Genomic DNA, 26,447 nt, shown 5'->3' with positions numbered 1-26,447 from the left:
CCAGGCTCCGAGCCATCAGCCCAGAGCCTGACGCGGGGCTCGAACTCACAGACCGCGAGATCGTGACCTGGCTGAAGTCGGACGCTTAACTGACTGCGCCACCCAGGCGCCCCTCTATGTTTAATTTTTTGAGGAATTACCTGCGAAACACTTTTCCACAATGGCTGCATCATTTACATTCTCACCAGCAATGTACAGGTGTTCCATTTTCTCCATATCCTCACCAATATTCATTTTCTGTTTTGTTTTGTTTTGTTTTTGTAATAGCCATCCTAATGTGGGTAAAGTGGTATTTTATTGCGTTTTTGATTTACATATTCCAATGACTAGTGATGCTGAGCACCTGTTCTTAAGCTTATTGGCCATTTATCTTCTTTGGAGAATTGTCTGTTCAAGACCTTTGCTCATTTTTTAATTGGTTGTTTTTTGTTGTTGTTGTTGTTGAGTTGTAAGAGTTCTTTATATATTCTGGATATCCATCACTTATCAGATATATGATTTGCAAATATTTTATCCCATTCTGTGGGTTGCCTTTTCAGTCTGTTGATAGCCTTTGATGCACAAGGTTTTTTGTTTGTTTGATTTTGATTTTGATTTTGTTTTTTTAAATTTTTTAAGTTTTATTATTTATTTTTATTTACTTAAAAAATGTTTTTAATGTTTATTTTTGAGATAGAGAGAGAGAGAGATCACATGTGAGTGGAGGAGGGGCAGAAAGAGAGGGGGACAGAGGATCCTAAGTGGGCTCCATGCTGACAACAGAAAACCTGATGTGGTGCTTAAATTCACCAAATTCAGATCATGACCTGAGCCAAAGCTGGACACTTAACTGATTGAGCCACCCAGGTGTCCCAAGTTTTATTTTTTTATTTTTTCAGAGAAACAGAGAATGTGAGAGAGAAAGGGGCAGAGAGAAAGAGAGAGAGAGAGAATCACAAGCAGACTCCATGCTGCCAGTGCTGGGCCCATCTCGGGGCTTGATCTCATGAACAGTGATATCATGACCTGAGCTGAGATCAAGAGTTGGACTCTTAACTAACTGAAACACCCAGGCTCCCCCACAAGTCTTAATTTTGATGAACTCCAACTTAGCTATTTTTTTCTTTTGTTGGCTATCCTTTTGGTGTCATATCTAAAAAATGATTCCAAATCTATTGTCATGAAAAATTTCCCTTACGTTTTATTCTAAGAGTTTTATAGTTTTAGTTCTTGCATTTAGATCTTTGGTCCATTTTGATCCAAATTTGTGTATATGGTTATAAGGTAAGGGTCCAACTTCATTCCTCTGTGTGTAGTTATACAGGTTTCTCAACACCATTTGTTGAAAATACTGTCCTTTTCCCATTGAACGGTCTTGGCACACCCTCAGTCATATATGGAGGTTTCTTTCTGAGCTCTCCAATCTATTTCATTGTTCTGTATGTCTGATTTGTCCCAGTACCCCACTATTTTAATTATTGTAGCTTCATAATAAGTTTTAAAATCAGACAGTATGAGTCCTCCAGGTTTGATTTACTTTTTCAAGTCTCTTTTGGCTATTTGAGGTCCCTTGAAGATGCTATATGAATTTTAGGTTGGATTATTCTAGTTCTGCATAATAACTATGTATGAAACTTTTGATAGGGATTGCACTGAATCTGTACATCACTTTGGATAATATTGACATCTTAACAATATTAAGACATTAAATCCATGAATGTGGGATGTGTGTCCATTTATTTGTGTCTTATTTAATTTCTTTCAGAAATGTTTTGTAGTTTTCATTGTACAAGTCTTTTACTTCCTTGGTTAAATTGATTTTTAGGTATTATATTCTTTTTGATGCTATTTTAAATGGAATTATATGTATAATGTAATTTCCTTTTCATATTGTCCAGTATTCGTATATAGAAATGCAACTTATTTTTGCATGTTGACTTTGTATCCTGTTACTTTGCTAAATTGACTCATTTGTCTAACAATTATTTGTGGAATCTTTAGGGTTTTCTACAAATAAGATCATATCATCTGTGAACAAAGAACTTCCTTTCCAATTTGGATGCTTTTTTTTTCTTGCCTAATTGCTCTATGATTTCCATCACTACATTGTATATAAGTAGTAAAAGTGGGGATGCTTGCTATGTTTCTGATCTTTGAGGAAAATGTTTTAGTCTTTTACCATTGAGTATGATGTTTGCTGTGTGTTTTCATATGCAGCCTTTGTTATGTTGGGATAGTGTCCTTCTATTCTTAGATTGTTGAGTGTTTTTATCATGAAAGGGTATTTTATTTGTCAAATGCTTTTTCTGTATCAGTTGATATGATCACGTGGTTCTTTTTCCTTCATTCTATTAATGTGATCTATTACATTGATTGATTTCATACGTTGAACCATCGCTGCATTTCAGAAATAAATCTCACTTGGTCATACACATAATCCTGTTAACACGCAGTTGAATTCAGTTTACTTGTATTTTTGTTGAGGATTTTTGCTTCAGTGTTCATAAGGGATAATGATCTATAGCTTTCTTTTTTTGTAGTGTCTTTGGCTTGGGAATCAGGGCAATGCTAACCTAATACAATGAGTTAGGAAGTAGTCTTTCCTTTTCAATTTTTTGGAAGAATTTGAACAGAACAGATATTAGTTCTTAAATGTTTGGTGGAATTCACCAGTGATGACATCAGGTCCTGGGCCTTTCTTTGTTTCTATTTTTTTTAAGTTTATTCATTTGTTTTGAGAGACAGAGAGAGCACAAGCAGGGGGAGGGAGGGGCCGAGAAAGAGAGGGGGAGAGAGAATCTTAAGCAGGTTCTGTACTGTCAGCACAGAGCCTGACTTGGGGCTTGATCTCACAGACTGTGAAATAATGACCTGAGCCAAAATCAAGAGTTGGACGCCAAACTGACTGAGCCACTCAGGTGCCCGTATTTCATTTACTTATTTTAAAAAACTGTTTATTTCTTTATTTCAAGAGAGAGCTTGTGAGCAGGTGAGGGGCAGAAAGAGAGGGAGAGAGCTAATCCCAAGTGGGCTCCATGATGTCAGCCCAGAGCCCTACATGGGGCTTAAACTCATGAACCATGAGATCATGACCTGGGCTGAAACCAAGAGTCCGACTTTTAACCAACTGAGCCATCAAGGCACCCCTAAATATTTTATTTTTAAGTAATGTCCACACCCAACACAGGGCTTGAACCCATACTTGAGATCAAGAGTCACACGCTCTACTGACTGAGTCCAGCCAGGCATTCTATCAGATTTTCTATTCATTATTTAGTCTTGGTAGCAATTTGTCCATTTCAGCTAGATTATCCAATTTGTTGGCAGATAATTCACTCTTTTATGATCCTTTTTATTCCTGTAGAATTGGTAGTTATGTCTCCACATTCATTTCTGATTTTATTGTTTGAGCCTAATCTTGTTTTTCTTGGTCAATCTAGCTAAAGGTTTGTCAATTTTGTTGATCTTTTCCAAGAACTAACTCTTGGCTTTGTTGATTTTATCTCACCAGGTTTTTGTGAGGATTAAATAAGATGATGTGATACCAATTCCTAAAGAAGAAATACAAATGGTCAAGAGTCATATTTTAAAGAGTTCAGCTTCTTCAAATAATTCAAAAAAATTAAGTTAACAGTAAGACACCATTTTATCAAATCATCATAGTTAGAAACAGAACCCAGCCAGAAGTCAACACCTTGTGTGTGGGTTTAGTTACTAAAAGGAGACACTTAGGGGGGCTTCAGGGACATTGGTAATATTTTATTTATTGACCTTGGAGCTGGTTTGATGTTTTAAAAATTCATCAAGCAATGAGGAGTTATTGTTTATAGGGTATAGCATCTTCTGTACCCAATAAAGAATTTCCTATACTCAATAAAGAATTCCTGAATTGGATGGTGTTGATGGTTTCAGAACTATTTGAACGTCCTTAATGTCAATGAACTGTACACTTAAAAATGGTAAGATGGGGGTGACTGGGTGACTCAGAAGGTTAAGCATTTGACTTGCAATCTCAGCTCAGGTCTTGCTCTCAGAGTCATGAGTTCAAGCCCCACATTGGGCTCTGCGCTGGGCATGAAGCCTACTTAAAAAAATGATAAGATGATAAATTTTAGGCATGCCTGGGTGGCTCGGTCAGTTAAGCGTCGGACTCTGGATTTCAGCTCAGGTCAGGATCTCATGGTTTGTGAGTTCAAGCTCCACATTTGGCTATGTGCTGGGAGTGTGGAGCCTGCTTGTGATTCTCTCTCACTCCCTCTCTCTCTCTGCCCCTACCCTGCTCACTCTCTCTCTCTCTCTCAAGATAAATAAACTTTTAAAAAAAGATGAAAAATTTTATACTGTGTGTATTTCACTACAATTTTAAAAGTTTATTCAGCTATATATTTATAATTTGTGCACTTTTATGTATATTACTTATATTTTAATTATGAAAAAAATATAGTAATAGGATGGGAGTCTGCAGTAAGCAATCACTGCTGGTGAAAGTGTAACTGATAATTTGTGGAAGACAATCTAGCTACATGGCTATAAAGCTATAACCTTTGTCTCAGGAATTCTACATCTAGGAACTTATCCTGGGGCACCTGTGTGGCTCAGTCAGTTTAGTGTCCGACTTTGGCTCAGGTCGTGATCTTGGGGTCCATGAGTTCAAGCCCTGCATCAGACTCTGTGCTGACAGCTTAGAGTCTGGAGCCTGCTTCAGATTCTGTGTCTCCTTTTCTCTCTCACCACTTCTACTCTGTCTCTCTCTCTCAAAAATAAAGATAAACATTTAAAAAAATTAAAAAACACAGTGAAATTAAATTGGGATAGTTCTCAATAGCAGTCATAAAAGATGACAGAAGCAAATAAATCTAGAATTGGACATAATAGATTTAGCCAAGGGATGGCATGATGCGTGATATAGCTTCTACACCTCATCTGTGTTAGATATCACTAATAAGTTATTGAACCTACATGTGATTCAATGGATGTTTTCTATACAATGCCCCCAGCAGCCATTACCAGGTAATTGGAGCTGCCAACGAGGCCCTACCTAAGGTATTCTAATCATTTAACATTGTGAGAACACTGAGGACCATAAATGTAAGGGGACTGGCCAAAGGTCGTTCAGTGGCTGTCAGAGAACACCTATTCTGTATAATGTAAAATCTGTTTTCTTTTGAGATTTGAATCAGTTAACAATGCCCCAGAAACCAGCAAGGGCACATGAAAATCTATATAGGGTGGATCATTTCTATCTAGGAAGACAGTTTCCTATGGCATTAAGAAATCCAAGGGGGCAGCAAGGGACAGAGAGCAGAACATTGATGTTCCTCCTCCTACCCCAGGGAGAAGGCAGAGGTTAATGAGGAGGAAAATGAAGATCCTTCCATAAGCCTCATAATTGTGTAATTCTTGAAAGTATCCCACCAGGTAGTAGGGAAAGAAGGATGATGTTCCTCTACAAGTAGCATCCCACAAGAGGGGACACTCAACTCTATTTGTTCTATTTGTTCAGGTTCTCACAACCAGAGTTTAAGAGTTCTTCAGAAACTAACCAGCCAACTAACTAACTAACTAACTAACTAACTAACTAACCAACCAACTAAAGTAGTCCTCCTCCACTTTTTGTCCCAACTCCCTGTCTTAACTTTCTTCTGAACATCCTCAGATTTTACCTAATAGATATAAATGTCTGATTTTCATTAAAACATATTTGAATCTAATGGATACAATTCCTCTAGGTAATAACTTCTTTGGGGAAGAAACTCCAAGTCTTTTATAGCTGCTCTTTGCACATATCCCTAAGATGGCATCCACATGTATGAAGTGTTAATGTGTTGAGGAAGCCTGAAACCTTGGATCTGTTTGGTGTCCTTGTGCTATACTTTGACTTGTCTAGATGTTCAGCAACCTATTGGTCAGTGAGTGGTGTATCTAAGCTTGCTAATTATCTGGAGGAACCACAACTCTTTCTGAAGTCTGGTTGTTACTACTTTTTGTTCTAGGTCCAGTGAGCTCTACAGAGCTACTTCCCCCTAGAGTTGTCAGTTAGTCTCTTGGCTATCTTCCCTATGTCTCCACAGGATATGTGGGAACTTCTAGATACATTCTATACCTCAGTGGGGATAAGGGCCACTCACTTGTAGAACTTCTTCCAAGATTCTGTGTCTAATTTTGTATATGGAAGAAGTTGTGTTCTAGTTCTTTAAAAATTTCCTCCCTGTCCTCATCACATAAGCTTTAATACCCACAAAATATGGATTCACCCCTAACTAAAAGGCACTCTGAGGGGCTAAATGCAGGCTTTCTTTCTCTTCCCAACTACACAAGGCCATTACTTTTACTAAAGTAATGTAGCTGCTTGCCTGTGGGTGTGGATATAGTCTGCAAATCATCTTTACCTGGAATTCCAAACAGAAGCAAAGCAAAAATGCTTTCTATTCGGAAATGCTAGAGTAGAAAGACAGAGGTGTGTGTCTTTCAATCACTGCCTCTCTTTTCCTTCTTATTCCTTCTGCCATTTAACTAAGAGCCAGGCTTTTCTTTTACTTTCGTATGTCACATTTTCATGGCTTAGCTGTCCTAGATGAAAGGAGCATCTCCTCTGGAGTCTGGGGAGAAACGAGATTCTTACTATGTACCAAATTTTATAAGTTAAATGGAATTAAGGAAATTTAGCGAATTCTTTTTCTCTCCACTAAGCCTATTCTACTCTCTCCTGATTATGGAAATAAGTCTCAGAGCTCTACTTCAGGCCAGAGTCTAGGATAGAACATGATTTAAAGAAAAAAATTAAAATGAATCAGCTTGATATTTGTTAAAGTATTATACTATTATATTTTACTTTTTTTTTTTTTGAGAAGTCAGAAGATTGGATTTGTACATGACATAATCCCATTTTAAATGTTGGCAAATAATTAAAAAATTTAAAAATGTAGAATGTATAAAATAATATACTCTTCTAGTGCTAGGAACCAAAGGGTTCTAAGAGATTTAAAAATATTAACTAATTCTCCCAACAATGCATTTTACAGAGGAGGATACTGAGGCATAGAGCAAGTTACTTGACCAAGATCACATAGCTATATGTGATGCAAACCAAATACATGTCTATGGGGAAGATTTGTCTGCAAGGCAACCAATATGCAACCTCTAGTTCATGATATATTGGAATAAGCTAGAAAGAAAAAACCTTTGGATTCTGGCTTGGCTTCTCTGATGAATGACCATGTAGTGGTCACTTAACTTCTGTAAATCCCTCTGTAAAATAAGCATGATATGATTAACTTTGCAGTGCTCACTAAGTGTTGGTTTTCTCTTTTCTCCTCCTATATGGATGCTAGCACTGAACATTCATGATATGCTTGTATATTATCTGCAATGCACAAATCTTGTCTATGGTTCAAGACCCAATATATTCCCAATACTTCCAGAAATAATCTGATATGATAGACAGTGCTAGACTTGAGGTCAAGATGCTTGTTCCAGTCCTGATGCTGTTATGAATCGTTTGTGTGATCTCACACAAGTTTCTGAACCTCAGTGACTCCATCTTTAAAATGTGGTGTTGGACTGAATCAAATGGCCTTCAGATGTGTCTTGAGAAATGCCACATTTCTCTAATGGTGGGAAGGGTCATGAAAGAAGAAGAGAGAGGGCAAGGGGAAGGATGGGTGAGTGGTTTATGGGTTCCCCATCTCCACTTCAAATTTAGCAACTCCATTTTAAGCTCAGATTTTATTAGAAGGGAATATTCTATTGCCGATAAAACAGGTGGAAACCACCAGACCTTTCATGTACCCATATTCTCTAAAACAATCTTTTTTTGGTTTCTCTTTTGATTTCCTTTTTGTTCTAAACATGGAACTAAAAGATCTGACATGTTTTAAAAATTCCATCTGAAATATACATTCTTTTGTCCTTTCCTCTTTCCTATGCAGAAGTGAAGAGGCCTAAGCAAGGACAAACATGGATACTTCCAGCGATTCCACAGTTTTCAGCAAAATGTGACAGATTAAGAAACTTCTCAGTTTCAAAACAGCTACCAAGTGACATGCAAAAGTCACAAATGGTCTCTTTTTATCCTATGACTTTAGGAATTGCTCATTTGCATTTCAATGTTTCTTGCTGGGTGGGAATGACCTTCAGGAGGCAACTTCTTTGTATTTACCTGATTGTCTCTCAGCTATCATGAACTCCATTAGAGCAATTTTTCTCCACCTGAGGCTAGGGAACTGTATGAAGGGGACTAAATCAAGCCTCCATTCTCTTCAGTCTTCCTCAGTTTCTGTTTTAGGGCAAGATAGACCCAAATCTACTTCACAACTTTCTGCTTGGAAATAAGATGAGCATCCTTTAAGTCAGATCCTCAAAGCTCCTTCAATGGAGGTGAATGAGGACATACATACAATACCTGCAAATCATCACCCATCTTCAGAGAAGAATTACAGTATTCTTGAAACATCATGAACTTTCATTTCTGATCTTCTAGATGAAAGCTGATTTATCTTTTGCTTTGAAAACAGTTTGGTGCATTGAAAAGCCTGGGAGGCTGTCACTCAAATCTTGATTCTAATTTCACACCAGCATTTAGGTGCCTTGGGGCAAATTACTTTCTGGACTAGGCTGCTATTTTACTATTGGGAGTATTGGAGTAGATGCTTTCTGAGATCCTTCTCGATTTAGATATTCTAAGGACAAATTACTATAGAGGAAATTATCTCCAGTTGTTGGTTCGGTCTTCAAAATCACTATAGGATCTAATTTTGAGGTTAGGCTGTCAGAGTTGGCCCTTAATAGTCTATGCTCTGGGCTTCAGATCTGGCTGTCTAAAGGAAGGAAAGCTGGGTCTCTTTGGGATGACTGGCTTGTTTCCTCATTGGTTGGGATTCTTCATGTTCAGAGGTCCACTGGGAACTTCAGTTCACCATCATTTCCCCTATACAATGGTATCTCCGCAGTCAGGTGTAAGATGGTGATCTGGACCCCTCACTGACATTTCACCCAATTCTCCAGACAGTCCTTTCATTAATTTCTTTCATTCCTCCTTCATCACTGCATCATGGTCCCTTTAAGGCAGCGGCCATAGTTGAGTGGTGGGAGCAGCTGCTGGCAGCAAAGAGACTTGCAGGATTTGGCCTACCCTTGGCCACTCACAGCGCACGCTCAGGACCGGGGGCTTGGTGGGAAAGGAAGGAGGGGCTTAAGGTGCGCCTGCGCAACTGGGGCGCGCGCAAGGGGCTGGTTTGGTGATCCCTTTAAGAAACCGCAGGCGGAGGAATTTCTCTGAGAGAAAATAATCCTACTCACGGGGCCCCTTGGAGGCCATTAACCCCCCGAGTCCCGGCCCCCCCTTTTCCCGGGCAGGCCCTACCGCCCACGCGCGCACCCGTGGGATCTCAGGATCTCAGACCCGGCGCGCGGCATCCGCCCCCTCCCCACTCTCAGCGCCGGGCCCGGTTGGGTCCGGGGAAGCTGCCGCGAGGCGGCCGTGCCTGCAGTGTGGGCGGGGGCCGGGGGCCCGAGAGGTTCCGCCGCCACCGCGCCGGGAGCCGCAGCGGTTCCGAGCGGGGCCCAACATGGCGGAGAGAGAGGTGGAGTCCGGCCCCCGAAAGAGGGTAGGTGAGGTGAGGCAGAACTCGGGCGGCGGGCGGCGGGGGGCGGGGCGGGAGCCGCGTCCCGGGGCCGGGAATGGGCCAAGCGCAGGCTCGTGGAGGGGTCGCGGAGGCCCCGTTGGAGAGAGGCTGCGGGCAGGACTGAGGCAACCTTGGGTCTGGAGCGCGCTGGAGAGTGGTCCTTCGGCAGGTGGGACAAAGATTTGCTGCTGGTTAGGAGGGGGAGGGGCGGGGGGTTGTTTGCTTTTTTTATTTTTCCTGCATTGGGGGTGGCTTATCTGGGCCAGGGGAGGGAAGGTGTCAGATTGTTAAGTGCATCTTTAGTAAATCAGAGTCTGGAAGTTTAACTGGGGAGAGGTCAGGTGGGGGTGGTGGTGGCGGGAATAAGTCGTGGACGGGTCTCAAGAGGAATAACCTGGAGGGTTCTTCAGTAACACCGTCGCGAATTCATGCTCCTGCCTCCTTTCCCCTCCCCCCCCCCCCCCATAACCGTTATCAAGACTAAGGTGGAGGTGGTGCTCCTACCTGTGAAGAAGTGGGGTCGTTGGCATGTCCTGATTTAGAAGAAAGATTTTGGCAACTCTAAATGTCATGTTCTAGTCTAGCCTCTTTACCAACAATTAGGAACGTGGAAGAGTATGACAAGTTTTGTCATAACAGGAATGCATCCAACCAACCTGCAGAGGTGAAGCCAGTTCTGCATAGGAGTTGTCGAGTGCTTTTAAAGTTTGTCTTGAAACTTTTCTTATTTAATTCTGAATGTTTTTTTTTTTCAGACGGAGAACAATACTGTACTATCGATTGAGCAATATTTTTCAGATTTTTTTTTTTTTACTTCCTCCCCCCCCCCCCCCCCCCCCAGCATGTTGAGCAGTAAGTTTCTTATCAGGAATCTTGCTTTTGGGAATGATCACAAAATGATCAAATTAGTGTTAAGTCAATTACGTAAAAAATTACTAGATTTTTACTGATAGTGCCTTTTTTGATTTAGCAGAGTTAGCAATCTCTTGATGATATTAGGGATAGTCATTTGAGTGCTTACTATGTGTCTGGCATTGTGCTTTTTAGGAAGAATTTACCTTTCCATTAGCTATGTAAAACCCATTTTGCAGGTGAGGAAATATAGGCTTATAGAGAAATATAGAGAGGTTAAGTAATTAAGATCAGATAGCTATTTAAGAGGTTGAGTTTGGATTTGAATTCAGGTTTTTCCCAACTACAGTACTTGTGTAGGTTGCCAATCTATGTTTCTTTCCTTAAAAGCTTAAATTATAAATAGCCAAGCAAGTGTCGAATAGTTTTTTTCCAACAATTTATCAGGAAATATTTTCAACTACACAGCAAAATTGAAAAAATTTACAGGTGGCATTCATATACCCACTACTTAGATTGTTCTATTGACATTTTACTGGTTTTATTACATATTTATTCATCTATTTAGTCCTTTATCCTTATATCAGCTATTTTAATGCATTTCATTGTCGTATTTGGAGTAATTAAAATTTAATGTTGACAGTCTTAGGTTTATAAAAGTTTAGCTCTTCATGCAATAATTAGTCATAGCTAGAGAACAAGTTAAGCTGTATAATGATAGTGTACCAAGTAGTACGTTTAATGGAAATATTGGGTATGGAATGCATGTCTTGAAATCTTAAATTACTCTTCCAGTTGTGAGTCAATTTTAAAGTCGATCCTAATATTTGAGTGAAGGCAGATGGCATGTGATCCACCATTAAAATATATAGGGTAAATTACTTTAGTTGTGTAATGTTCTTTCAAGGAGATTGCTGAATCCAGTTGCTATTATTGCTGTTGTCATTCACCTTATAAGATGGAATGTTCTAGAAAAACATCTGCGCGCTTTGGTAACAATTTCAACTGGATTTTAAATACTTCTTGCTCTTCTAATACACTTAAACCGTGCTGCACTGGTGGTAATCTAAATTATTATTTTTTAATATGTCATATATGTAGCGCTTCCACAGGTTTTACCATTATTTTACCAATTTCATTGTGGAGGAAGGTTACATTCATTATTTTTTAGATTCCATAATCCATTTTAAAGTTGTTATTTAATTTTTTTTTTTTTTTTTTAAGTAATCTCTACACCCAATGTGGGGCTCAAAATCATGGCCCTTGAGATCAAGAGTCACATGCTCTACCGACTGAGCCGGCCAGGTGCCCATCCATTTTGTTTTGATATCAAAACAAAATGTTCAGTAGGGTTATCCCGAACTGTACACATGGTATATGCACTTCTTTTTTTTCACTCACTTTTTGGTGTATGATAAACTCCATATGGATTCCATATGTATATTCTAAACAGGTTAGTGAGGACTATGTGCAAAAGTACAAGATCTTTTTAAATAATTTGGTTGTTTGCTTTGAGGTAGCTAAAAAAATTGCACAGGCCTAAGTAATAAATTTAGGTTATTTCATCTCAAATTGCATTGATATGACATGGTATTATATTTATGATACTGCTTTGACTTTTATAATCCTAAGTCACAAGTTGTTGAGCACCTATGTTAGTTGATGTACCTTATGCTATGCATTATGCTATGGTATTTATGATCAGCTAGAATAATACATTCTGGCTCTCCTGCTAAATTGCCAACTCCTTTAGAGGAGGGCCCATTGTACAGCATTTTGCATCTCCAACACCTAAGACTTCCACATAATAGAACTCAAAAGACTTGGTTTTTGGTAAGAAAGTTCAGTTGTTATAGTACAGTGTGTATGGCGTGGGTACCAAGTTATCTGTTTTGTAATTTTGGAAGCTTTTGTAAATGTTTCATACCATCTTTATACTCAGAAATTCTCTCATGGATCCAGATTTAGGGATCTTCTGATTGTTCGGGATTTTGGTTAGATGGAAGAGTGTAAACAACCTTAAGTTTTGTGTAGGCCTGCCTGGTGTCTTTTATGCTTGTGGGCAATTAGAACAATAGGTATTCATTAGATAAGGTTGATTTGATTGTATTCTGACTATATTGGAATGCCAGTCTCAATTTGTGAACTTGGGGAAGCTGAGTATGTGGGTGTGTCAGCACTATATCCATCTATCATCTGTGCTAAGAACAAGTTCACATGATGGCCAGTATTATATACACATACACTCTTTCTCATTTTAAAGTTAGGATATTTTTGAGATAATGTTTATGAATTTTTTTTAAGATTGCAAAATTTTTATTTTCTTAAATAAGTTTTAAAATTCATTAGGTAGGTTTGTTGTAAATAGTGGAATTATTTTATATGTGGCTATTATAGTAAACCTATGAAGCAGGCAATCTAAATCTGGTGGCCATATTTTTTTTGTGAAATCCCTGTATCTTTTTTTTTTTATGTTTATCTTGAAGGAGAGAGAGAGAGAGACGGAGTGTGAGTGGGGGAGGGGCAGAGAGAGAGGGAGACAGAATCAGAAGCAGGCTCCAGGCTCTGAGCTGTCAGCACAGAGCCCGTCGCAGGGGTTGCGGGGCTTGAACTCACAAGCTGTGAGATCATGACCTGAGCTGAAGTCGGGTATTCAACTGACTGAGCCACCCAGGTGCCCCGCTATATCTTTTCAGAGTTTGCATACAGAATGATGATTTTTGTAAATGTATACGTTATTAAGTGGTCTAGTAAGTTGTATCCGTTCTTAAACTTCTCTGTATATTAAATTTGGGACGTATATGTTTGGTATACTTAAAGATAAACATATGTAGAAGTAGTATGCTTCAATTTTTGTAAAAACTGACCATTTTCCCCTCCCTACATATATGTGTATATATGTATGAACTTGGAGAAAGTTGTGGAGGATACATTTCAGGCTACATGTTACCGTTGATTATCTTCAAGGGTTTGAGATAAGGGAAAGGGAGAATAGGGGAAGACTTTTGCAAAATGGAAAATACTCATGGTATAATATTAAGTGAAAATGTAGACTGTAAAATGTTATCCATATTATTATTGTAAATATGTAAACACTGAACATGTGTATAGACAAGGAATAGAAAATAATATGAACAAATGAAAACATTGATTTTATCACGTGATGGGATTATGGAGTTTTGTTTTGGATTTCTGTTATTTTAATATTTTATTAAATATTTGCAATAATTGCAAAAGGTTGATCCTTCTTAGTTCCTTGATGAACTTTTTATCTTTTGTCTTTTTGCTAAATGTTTTACTTAAAAGCACAAAAGCATGATGTCACAGGAGAGCCTGGTGGCTCAGTCAGTTAAGCGTCTGACTTTGGTTCAAGTCATGAACTCCCAGTTTGTGGGTTTGAGCCCCATGTCGGGCTCTTTGCTCTCAGCACGGCGCATGCTTTGGATTCTCTGTTTCCCTCCATCTCTGCCCCTTTTCCTGCTTGCACTTGCTTGCTTGCTCTTTGTCAAAAATAAATAAACATTAAAAGAAAAAAATCACAGCGGTACATATTATTAAAAATATTTGCAGTTCACGTGTCCAGAATGTAAAGCATCTGCTTGAAGAATGCATTGGTTCTGTATAGAGAGCATTTGAAGAGCCCAATCTAGTGAATTGTTTTCACAATGCCCATCTTATAACTAGCAGAGGTTTCTATAAATAATACTTGATATTTATAGACATTTAAGTTCTAGTCATTATTCTGATTATTTTATATGTAATATATCCTCCAGTCCTTATCAACTCCAATTCCATAAACAGTGGTCACTGTTACTGTCCCATTTTATAAATGAAGAAACTGGGGCAAAGAGGAGTTTTTTGTTTTCTGGGTTTTTTTTGCTCAGGGTCCTAATATAATAAGTTAAACCAGTATCAAATACTACGTGAAAAATTATACTGTTTGATAAAGTTTAGGTTAGAATTTATTATAACAACATGTAAGAGTTAATATGTCCACTAATTAAATGTAATATATGTAACATAGAATACATGTATGTAATAATATGTGTAAAATGGTCTAGGTCCCGAATTCATTATGTGGAATTTTTGATGATTAAAATCAATTGAATTATATTTAAATTGATGTATAAACTACTTCTCAGGAAGCATCGAAATACATTCCAGTTTGAGGTAACCTTAAAACATATCTTCACAACTCACAAGTTTAATAAAGTAGACACTAAATATTTTAAAACTATGATATATTTTAAAGTTTGTGCTTCCTTTTAATATGGACTTAATTTTCTTATTTGCTAAAGACAGTATAAGGAGATAAATGTAAAATTGCAATTTCTATGGTATTTAGTGGATATTTTTGAATTCTACATTAGATCAACCACTCTTTAAAGAAGAATAACATTTCCTTTAAATATTCTGATTATTTTACTGTGCATTAACTATGTAATTATTTTAGTAAAGGAAAGAGAAAGGAGAGCATTATAGTATTAGGTTGAACTATATGAAATTGCTAATATTTGACCACTTGACTTACAAAAACACATTTTCTTTTTTTTTTTTTTTCAAACAACGAATAATCACTTTATTAAAAAGGTTGATTTAAGCATCTACAATGGTGACTTCAACCTCACCACCTGGTTTAATACTGATGCAAGTAATCTTAATCTGCTTTAATAATCTCAGAAACACTGTGTGCAAATCAGTGAGTCGCTTGTGGATCCTCATTTGAAAACAGACACAAGTCTTTTTTTTTTTTTGATGTTTGTTTATTTTATTTTATTTATTAAAAAAAAATTTTTTTTTTTTAACGTTTATTCATTTTTGAGACAGAGAGAGACAGAGCATGAACAGGGGAGGAGCAGAGAGAGAGGGAGACACAGAATCTGAAACAGGCTCCAGGCTCTGAGCTGTCAGCACAGAGCCCGACGCGGGGCTCGAACTCACGGACCGTGAGATCATGACCTGAGCCGAAGTCGGACGCTTAACCGACCAAGCCACCCAGGCGCCCCAATGTTTGTTTATTTTTGAGAGAGACAGAGACAGAATGTGAGTGGGTTAGGGGCAGAGAAAGAGGGAGACACAGAAGCAGAAGCAGGCTCCAGGCTCTGAGCTGTCAGCACAGAGCCCAATGACGGGCTCCAACTCACGAGCTGTGAGATCATGACCTGAGCCGAAGTTGGATGCTCAACTGACTGAGCCACCCAGGCGCTCCCAGACACAAGTCTTAGAACCTTTACTACAAAGAGTTTTTCTTGTAGCGATTCTCAGGGTCTTGGTAGGCATCCGAACTTGTCCTTTCACTTTTAGATTCTTTTCTTTTGCACCTCTAATCAAGTCAGCACATACCTTCTCCAAAGATTTTACATTGCAGCTGGTTAGAGTGATTCTGATTCAGTGAATTGCCACTTCTGGTTCCACGTGTCTTCCCGGTGTCTTGAAAAGCCATGGCTGTGGCGTAGCTTCCTGACTGACTTGTTCTTGGGCAGAAGTGAGCAGTGGTGAGTCAGGAACAGGAGCTGGGTGCCTGGAGCTCCGTTGTAGCTGTGACCATGTCTTTCTCAAAGAGCCAAAAATGCATTTTCATATGCCTCAATCTAATAGAGCATGGGCTTCTCAAAGTCAGGTTATGGTACAATCTCTGGTGTTGAGCAATATTGGGATAATAACACCCACACACATTTATACTTAGGGAATATGCATAGTAGTATTTTAATTTCATTCTTATTATTTTTCTGGCCTCCTGGAAGCTTAAGTTATCTACCTTCCCTTGACCAAAGATAGTACCTGAGCAACCCTTTTCTATCGAACATGGACTACCCAATACTCTTGGAGGCCAAGGATCATATGTGTTTTATCTTTCTTTACATCTCTCAACGTGTTGGTTTGAAATGTTTTAAGTTATATATATATACACACATATACATATATATACACATATATGTATACACACATATATGTATATACACACACACATATATATGCCCTCACATGCATACTGCACATTTATAGGCAAAAAAAAAAAAAAAACAAAACAAACCAAACAAAAAACAAAAACAAAACCCTTTTATTCTGTTTCATAATTTGATATTAATATAGAATATAAAATATAGATTGGTACAATGAAACCCCATATTCCTATTACTCAGCTTTGACAACTGAACAGTTATCAACATTTTGCTATTCCTGTGTCATCCAACTTTTTTTTTTAATGTGTATTTTTGAGAGAGAGAAAGCATAAATGGGAGAAGAGCAGAGAGAGGGGGACAGAGGGTCTCATGAACCGTGAGATCATGACCTGAGCTGAAGTTGGTTGCTAAACTGACTGAGCCACCCATGTGCCCCTGCCTCTTTTTTTATTGAGATAATTTTATTTAATTAAATTTTTAAAAATTATTTTTAATATTTTAATTTTTCAAATTTATTCATTTTGAGAGAGAGCAGGGTAGGGGCAGAGAGAGAGGGGAGAGAGAGAATCCCAAGCAGGCTCTACACTGTCAGTGCAGAGCCCTGTGTTGGGCTTAAACCCATGAACTGTGAGATCATGACCTGAGCTGAAAGCAAGAGTCAGATGCTTAACTGACTGAGCCACCCAGGTGCCCTAGTTGAAATATTTTTAAAGAAATCTCAAGAATCACATCGTTTAATCTATACATACTTACGTATGTATATTTAATAAGTAAGAATTTAAAAAACATGAAACAACTCCAATACTACCATACCTAGTAAAGTTAAGAGTTCCTTAATCCAGTCTTTGGATTAAGAAATCCAGATTTCTTTGATTCTCTAAATGTTTTCTTATAGTTGGTTTGTTTTTAAATCACTATCCATATAAGATTTACCATTTTATTTGGTTTATCTGCCTCTTAAATTTCTCTTAACTTCAACCATCTTCCTCCCTACTGTATACACCCTGAACTTTTCCCCATGCTATTTCTTTGTTGTAAAAACTAGGTCATTTGTTCAGGAGAATTTCCCACATTCTGGATTTGGCTGCTTGAATTCTTGTGGTGTCTTAACATGTTCAATTACCCTTCATATTTCCCACAAATTAGTAGTTACATATGGAGCAGTAGTTCTCAACTTTGGCTGAAACTTGAGAATTACCTGGAGAGCTTTTAAATACCCTGATTTTCAGGTTACATCTCAGATGAATTAAATCAGAATTCATGGGTGGATTCTAGGCATCAATATTTTAAAAAATTTTCCCAAGTGATTCAGTCTGTAGCCAGAATTGAGAACTTGAATTGGTAGACCTTTATTAGATTTAGATTCAGTTTTTTTGGAAAGAAAAATTCATAGAGTAATTATATAATTTATTTCCAATAAGTTTTAGAAATAAAGGGTGTGCTGTTTTATAATTATAGTGGGACAATAGCCATAAACAGGGAGTATCCTGGACAAATTAGGATATATAGTCACCCTGTTAGATGGTTACATCATTCTAGGAGGCATCTAAATGGTTGTCACACTTTAGTGATACTAATATTGATCCGTTTACATTCTTTCTGTCAGTGGAGTCCAAACATTACAACTTCTTAACCTTTCACCTAATGAATTTGTCAGCCATAGATGATTGTTGCCTAGATCCATGATTTCCTTTGAGGAATGATTTTTTTTTTTTTAAATCATTTCTTCTGTATTTATTCACTGGAATTTTTCCATAAAGAATTCCTTCATTGGTTGAATTCCTTCAACCAATAATTTGGTTATTATTCACCAAATAACCATTATTTGGTTACCTTATAATATTTATACAGGAAAAGCACAGAGTAAATGCTTATTTTTTTCCCCCTTTATTTGCCAACTTTCAGAAGAATGAATTGATGTCCCTACAAATCCTAAAGGTGAGACTTGGGAGGTGATATCATTATGAACACATGGATTTTAATATATTTAATATATTTAAATTTACTGTGGTCAGTATTCTTTTTGATGTTTAAATTTGGTATATATTTTATTAATGACTATTTGTAATGGTATCCTAAGGCTGCCATAACAAATTATTGCCAACTTGGTGGCTTAAAATGGCAGAAATTTTATTCTCTCTCAGTTCTGGAGGCTAGATGTCTGAAGTCAGAGTGTCAGCAAGGCCATGTTCTCTTTGAAGACTCTAGGGAAGAATCCTTTCTCACTTCCAGCTTTTGGAAGAATTCTGGAAGCTTCTGGTGGATTGATTTGTGTTCCTTGATTTGTGGCAGTATAATTCCAGTCCACCTCCCTCTTCACCTGTCATTCTCTGTGTGTTCTGTCTTTTCTAAGGATACTGTTTATTGGATTTAGGGTCCATCCTAACCCAGGATGATCTCATTTCAAGATCTTTACCTTAATTACATATGCAAAAACCTGTTCTGCTCACTATCTGAGGTTCTGGGTGCACATATGTTTTAGGGGTCACAATTCAAGTCACTACAGTCCCCCCTCTTGTCCTTCAAGACCATCCCATATGCAACTTAACCATCCCATATGCAAAATACATTCATCCCTATCTCATCATTCCCCAAAGTTTCAACCCATTACAACATGAATTCTTAAGACTTAATAAATCTCTTCTAAATATCGTTAGCTCAGACCAGCCAAATCTCAGCATCTAAATCATCTGCATGAGGTATGAGTGTGATTCCATCTGGGGTAAAATTCCTCTTTATCTGTGGCCCTGCGAAACCAGAAAACAAATGTTTTGCTTCTAACATACAATTGTGAGACAGACATAGGGTAGACATTCCCATTCCAAAAGGAAGGAAATGGAAGGAATAAAGGGATCACTTGCCCCAGTCAAGTTCAAAACCCAGCAGGACCAGTTTTATTAGATTTCAAGGCCTGAGAATAATTCTCTGTGGCTTGATCCCCTGCCCTCTGGGTTTATGGAGACACTGTAGACTCTTGCTTTGAGCCTACTTCTCTGGTTTCCACTTCTGTGTACCTTTCTTTTTCTTGAAGGGTAGCACAAGTTCACACATGAGTAGCTTTACTAGCTTTTTCTTGACCATAGAATTCCAGAAGTCAGACAGCTTTTTAAGATTTTTGTCTAGTTTCTGTTCTTTGAAGTATAGGCTGGCAGTGTTTTTGTTGGTATAATATGTTCACAAACCTTGTGAGTCTTCTCTGTGTGTAAAGGGGATCCACACAATTAGACAAGAAGGTTCTTCATAAATCTTTGATAACCCCATTTGTATTCCTGACTTAAATTGAGGTGGTAGATTGGACCCATGAGTCATATATCTGATATCTTCAGCTAGTAGTTGTCCAGCCATACCCTTGGCCCTTTCTTTAGAGAGCACATTTTTATAATAGTGAATTCCCTAATTTTATTTATTTATTTATTTATTTATTTTTTTTTTTTAATTTTTTTTTTCAACGTTTTTTATTTATTTTTGGACAGAGAGAGACAGAGCATGAACGGGGGAGGGGCAGAGAGAGAGGGAGACACAGAATCAGAAACAGGCTCCAGGCTCGGAGCCATCAGCCCAGAGCCTGACGCGGGGCTCGAACTCACGGACCGCGAGATCGTGACCTGGCTGAAGTCGGACGCTTAACCGACTGCGCCACCCAGGCGCCCCGTGAATTCCCTAATTTTAGCATCCTCTGCCATCTGGATGGGCTGAGAATCTCCCAGACCATCAAGAGTTACTTCCTTTTTGCTTAATATTTCCTGAGTTTATCTCTTTTCCCTCATTTTTTACTCTTAGCAACAAGAAGAAACCAGGTTGCGCTTTCAGTGCTTTGCTTAGAAATCTCCTTAGTAAATAAATAAGTTCATCGCTTCCAAGTTGTGCCTCCTATCCAATAGTAGAACACAATTCAGTCAAGTTTTCTGCTATTTTATTTATTTTTTTATTTTTTTATTTAAAAAAATTTTTTTTTTCAACGTTTTTTACTTATTTTTGAGACAGAGAGAGACAGAGCATGAACAGGGGAGGGGCAGAGAGAGAGGGAGACACAGAATCGGAAACAGGCTCCAGGCTCTGAGCCATCAGCCCAGAGCCTGACGCGGGGCTCGAACTCACGGACCGCGAGATCGTGACCTGGCTGAAGTCGGACGCTTAACCGACTGCGCCACCCAGGCGCCCCAAGTTTTCTGCTATTTTATAACAAAGATCACTTTCTAGTTCCCAATAACATATTCTTCATTTCCTTTTGAGATCTCACCAGAAGCACCTTTAACATTCATATTTTCCCCAACATTTTGTTTATGGTATACCTATTCTTTAAGATGTTATAAGCTTTTTCTTCTCTGTTCCTCACTTTCTTCTGAACCTTCACCAGAACTGCCTTTATTTTATTTTTTTATTTTTATTTTTTATAATTTATTTATTGTTTAATTTACATCCAAGTTAGTTACCATATGGTGCAACAATGATTTCAGGAGTAGGTGCCTTTTTGCCCCTTACCCATTTTAGACCATCCCCCCTCCCACAATCACTCCAGCAACCCTCTGTCCTCTGTATTTAAGAGTCTTTTATGTTTTTTCCCCCTATGTGTTTTTATATTATTTTTGCTTCCCTTCCCTTATGTTCATCTGTTTTGTCTCTTAAATTACTCATATGAGTGAAGTCATATGGTATTTGTCTTTCTCTGACTAATTTCTCTTACGATAATACCCTACAGTTCCATCCACGTAGTTGCAAATGGCAAGATTTCATTCTTTTTGATTGCTGAGTAATACTCCATTGTGTGTATATATGTTCTCCACATCTTTATCCATTCATCAGTTGATGGACATTTGGGCTCTTTTCATACTTTGGCTGTTGTCGATAGTGCTCCTATAAACATTGGAGTGCATGTGCCCCTTTGAAAGAGCACACCTGTTTCCCTTGAATACACCTGGTAGTGCAATTGCTGGGTCGTAGAGTAGTTCTATTTTTAATTTTTTGAGGAACCTCCATATTGTTTTCTAGAGTGACTGCACCAATTGCATTCCCACCAGCAGTGCAAAAGAGATACTCTTTGTCTGCATCCTCACCAGCACCTGTTGTTGCCTGAGTTGTTAATGTTAGCCATTCCGAAAGGTATGAGGTGGTGTCTCATTGTGGTTTTGATAGAACTGCCTTTTGTATCCATGTTTGTACCAACCATCTCTTGAAGGTAATCTAGATTTTTTTTTCTATCATGCTTCTTAAAATTCATCCAGCATCTGTCCGTTATCCAATTCCAAAACTGTTTGCATGTATTTAGATATTTATTACAGCAACATACCACTTCGCTATACTAAAATATATATAAGTTTCCTAGGTTTGCCATAAGAAATCACCACAAACTTGGTGGCTTAAAACAACAAATTTATTCTTTTATAGTTCTGGAGGCTAGAAGTCCAAAATCAAGGGGTCAGCAGGGCCATCCTCTCTCTGAAGGCTCTAGAGAAGAACGTTCTTTGTCTCTTCCTGCTTCTGGTGGCCTTAGGTACTCCTTAATTTGTTTTTGTTTTTGTTTTTGTTTTTTAATATATGAAATTTATTGTCAAATTGGTTTCCATACAACACCCAGTGCTCATCCCAAAAGGTGCCCTCCTCAATACCCATCACCCATCCTCCCCTCCCTCCCACCCCCCATCAACCCTCAGTTCGTTCTCAGTTTTTAACAGGCTCTCTCCCACTCTAACCTCTTTTTTTTTTTTTTCCCTTCCCCTCCCCCATGGGTTTCTGTTAAGTTTCTCAGGATCCACACAAGGAGTGAAACCATATGGTATCTGTCTTTCTCTGTATGGCTTATTTCACTTAGCATCACACTCTCCAGTTCCATCCAAGTTGCTACAAAAGGCCATATTTCATTCTTTCTCATTGCCACGTAGTGTTCCATTGTGTATATAAACCACAATTTCTTTTTTTTTTTTAATTTTTTTTTTTATTTATTTTTATTTTTTTTATTTTTTTAAAAAAAAATTTTTTTTTAACGTTTTTTATTTATTTTTGAGACAGGGAGAGACAGAGCATGAACGGGGGAGGGTCAGAGAGAGAGGGAGACACAGAATCTGAAACAGGCTCCAGGCTCTGAGCTGTCAGCACAGAGCCCGACGCGGGGCTTGAACTCACGGACCGTGAGATCATGACCTGAGCCGAAGTCGGCCACTTAGCCGACTGAGCCACCCAGGCGCCCCTAATTTTTTTTTTTTTAACATTTATTTATTTTTGAGACAGAGAGAGACAGAGCATGAATGGGGGAGGGTCAGAGAGAGAGGGAGACACAGAATCCGAAACGGGCTCCAGGCTCTGAGCTGTCAGCACAGAGCCCGACGCGGGGCTCGAACTCACGGACCGTGAGATCATGACCTGAGCCGAAGTTGGACGCTTAACCGACTGAGCCACCCAGGCGCCCCCACAATTTCTTTATCCATTCATCAGTTGATGGACATTTAGGCTCTTTCCATAATTTGGCTATTGTTGAGAGTGCTGCTATAAACATTGGGGTACAAGTGCCCCTATGCATCAGTACTCCTGTATCCCTTGGATAAATTCCTAGCAGTGCTATTGCTGGGTCATAGGGTAGGTCTATTTTTAATTTTCTGAGGAACCTCCACACTGCTTTCCAGAGTGGCTGCACCAATTTGCATTCCCACCAACAGTGCAAGAGGGTTCCCGTTTCTCCACATCCTCTCCAGCATCTATAGTCTCCTGATTTGTTCATTTTGGCCACTCTGACTGGCGTGAGGTGATTGATATCTGAGTGTGGTTTTGGTTTGTATTTCCCTGATAAGGAGCGACGTTGAACATCTTTTCATGTGCCTGTTGGCCATCCGGATGTCTTCTTTAGAGAAGTGTCTATTCATGTTTTCTGCCCATTTCTTCACTGGGTTATTTGTTTTTCGGGTGTGGAGTTTGGTGAGCTCTTTATAGATTTTGGATACTAGCCCTTTGTCCGATATGTCATTTGCAAATATCTTTTCCCATTCCGTTGGTTGCCTTTTAGTTTTGTTGGTTGTTTCCTTTGCTGTGCAGAAGCTTTTTATCTTCATAAGGTCCCAGTAATTCACTTTTGCTTTTAATTCCCTTGCCTTTGGGGATGTGTCGAGTAAGAGATTGCTACGGCTGAGGTCAGAGAGGTCTTTTCCTGCTTTCTCCTCTAAGGTTTTGATGGTTTCCTGTCTCACATTCAGGTCCTTTATCCATTTTGAGTTTGTTTTTGTGAATGGTGTGAGAAAGTGGTCTAGTTTCAACCTTCTGCATGTTGCTGTCCAGTTCTCCCAGGACCATTTGTTAAAGAGACTGTCTTTTTTCCATTGGATGTTCTTTCCTGCTTTGTCAAAGATTAGTTGGCCATACGTTTGTGGGTCTAGTTCTGGGGTTTCTATTCTATTCCATTGGTCTATGTGTCTGTTTTTGTGCCAAGGTACTCCTTAATTTGTGGCAGCATTAACTCCTCTCTTTACCTCCGCCTTCACATGGCCTTCTTTCTGTGTTTCTGTCTCTTTTAAGGACAGTCTTCATTGGATTTATGGCCCACCCTAATTCAGGGTCATTTCATTTCAAGATCCTTATACTAATTACATCTGCAAAGGTTATTCCAGAAAGCTCACATTCTGAATATCTGGGAGGACATATCTTTGGGGGCCACAGTTCAGCCTGCAGCAAGGTCTTTAAGGTTTGCATTTCAATGCTTTTAAAAAAATTATTATATTAAAAGTTACCTTAAATTTTTATTAGAAGTGTATATTTGAATGGCATTAAGTACATTTTAATAGTGTTGTGCAACTATTACCATTGTCTTTTTCATGCCAGACAGAAGACTGTACACATTAAGGAATAACTCCCCATTGCAGTTTCTTCCAGTCTTTGTTATGCTTTAATTTACTTTATGTCTCAATGAATTTGCCTATTCTGAATATTTCATGTAAGCAGAATCATACAGTATTTGACCTTTGATGTCTGGCTTATTTCATTCAGCATAATATATCAGAACTTCATTCTATTTTATGGCTGAATAATAATCTTACTTGTGTGTATATAACACATTTGTCCATTCATCTGTTGATGGACACAAATTTTTGTCTTTTGGCTGTTGTGAAAAATGCTGTTATAAATAGTGCTGTACAATATCTGTTTGAGTCTGTGTTTTCACTTCTTTTGGGTATATGCCTAGAAATGGATTTGTTGGGACAAATAGAAATTTTATGTTTTATCTTTTTTGAGGAATCACCAAACTTTTCCACAGAGGTGCACTAGCAATGCAAGAGGATTCTGATTTCTCCTGTCCTCTCCAACATTTGTTCTGTTCTCCTCCTCCTCTTTCTTCTTCTTCTTCTTCTTCTTCTTCTTCTTCTTCTTCTTCTCCTTCTCCTTCTTCTCCTTCTTCTCCTCCTCCTCCTCCTCCTCCTTCTCCTTCTCCTTCTTCTTCTTCATTTCTCCTATCCTCTCCAACATTTGTTCTGTTCTCCTCCTCCTCCTTTTTCTTCTTCTCCTTCTTCTTCTTCTTTTTTTTTTTTTTTTTTTTTTTTTGATAAAGCTGTCCTAGTGGATGTGAAGCAGTATCTTGTGGTTTGGATTTGGATTCTTTTTTTTTATAAATTAATTTTTAATGTTTATTTGCTTTTGAGAGAGAGACAGACAGAGTGTGAGCTGGGGAAGGGGCAGAGAGAGGGAGACACAGAATCTGAAGCAGGCTTCAGGCTCTGAGCTGTCTGCACAGAGTCCAATGCGGGGCTTGAACCCATGAACCATGAGATCATGACCTGAGCCGAAGTCGGACACTTAATCAACTGAGCCACCCAGGCGCCCCTTGAATTCTTTTGAGAGGGCGAGAGTGGGCGTTAGAGCGGGGGAGGGGTAGAGGAAGAGGGAGAGAGAGAATCTTAAGCAGGTTTGATGCCCAGTACAGAGCCCAACATGACTTGGGGCTCCATCTCCCCTGAGCTGAAATCAAGAGTCAGATGCTTAACCGACTGAGCAACCCAGGTGCCCCTTGATTGATATTTTTTTTAATGACTAATGACGTTGAGTATCTGTTCTTGTGTTTATTGGCCATTTGTTGATCTTCCTTGGAGAAATGTGTGTTTAAATCCTTAGCCCATTTTTAATTGGGTAGTTTGTCTTTTTGTTGTTGAGTTGTAGGAGTTCTACATACTGGATGTTAAACTGATCAGATACGTGATTTGGAAATATATTCTCTCATTCTGGGGGTTTTCTTCTCATTCTTGATAGTGTCCCTTGATCCACAAAAGTTGTCAGTTTTGATGAGGTCTAATTTATGTTTTCCTTTTGTAGCTTGTGCTTTTGTTGTCATATTTAAGAAATCATTGCCAAATCTAAGATCATATAGTTTTCCCATATGTTTTTTTCTAAGAGTTTTGTAGTTTATCTCTTTTTTTAAATAGAGTCTGTTGTTTTTTTAATGTTTATTTATTTTTGAGAGAGAGAGAGAGAATCCAAGCAGGCTCCTTGCTCCACACAGAGACTGATAGAGGGCCCCTGTCTCATAACAGCGAGGATAGGACCTGAGCCAAAATCAAGAGTCAGATGCTTAGTCGACTGAGCCACCCAGGCACTCCTAGTTTACCTCTTTAAGTTAGGTCTTTAATTAATTTTAAGTTAGTTTTTGTTTGTGGCATAAGGTATGTGTACAATTTTGTTCTTTTGCATGTGGATATCTAGTTTTTCCAGCACCATATTTGAAGTCTGTTCTTTTCCCATTGAATGATCTTGGCACCCTTGTCCAAAATCATTTGGCCTTTGTGTTAATCAGTTTGGGCTGCTGTAACAAAATAGCATAGTTTGGATGATATACACCACAGAAATTTATTTCTCACAGTTCTGGAGGCTGGGAAGTCTAAGATCAAAGAGCTGGCAAGGTAGATTTCATTCTGAGGCCTCTTCACTTGGCTTGTTGGCAGCTGCCATCTTTGCTTTGTGTCCCCATGATCTCTTTGTGTGTTCTGAGACAGAGTGAGCAAGCTCCCTGGTGTCTCTTTTTAGAAGGGCACTAATATCATCATGAGAGCCCTACCCTCATGGCCTCCTCTAATCCTAGTTACCTACCAAGGGTCCCATCTTTAAATATCATAACATTGGT

At 38.6% G+C, this 26,447-nt stretch overlaps 1 protein-coding gene across 5 annotated transcripts in view; it reads left to right on the top strand.

The window, feature by feature from the left end:
- The first annotated feature begins 9,204 nt into the window (after positions 1 to 9,204).
- Positions 9,205 to 26,447, top strand: part of ZMYM4 (zinc finger MYM-type containing 4) — a 150,209-nt gene continuing 132,966 nt past the window's right edge. For 2 of the 5 annotated variants that reach the window (XM_058718098.1, XM_058718100.1), the window contains exon 1: positions 9,205 to 9,584. In XM_058718098.1, the coding sequence (XP_058574081.1) occupies positions 9,546 to 9,584 (39 nt within the window). In that variant the 5' untranslated portion in view covers positions 9,205 to 9,545. Of the gene's footprint in view, positions 9,585 to 9,709; positions 9,772 to 26,447 lie in introns of those variants that run through there. The other 3 variants (XM_058718105.1, XM_058718104.1, XM_058718101.1) reach the window with 2 other exon arrangements.

Source organism: Neofelis nebulosa, chromosome 2 (genome assembly GCF_028018385.1).
Source record: "Neofelis nebulosa isolate mNeoNeb1 chromosome 2, mNeoNeb1.pri, whole genome shotgun sequence".
NCBI lineage: Eukaryota > Metazoa > Chordata > Mammalia > Carnivora > Felidae > Neofelis > Neofelis nebulosa.
Note: the sequence above shows the minus strand (reverse complement) of the source record. Positions and strands in the feature narration are given on the sequence as shown.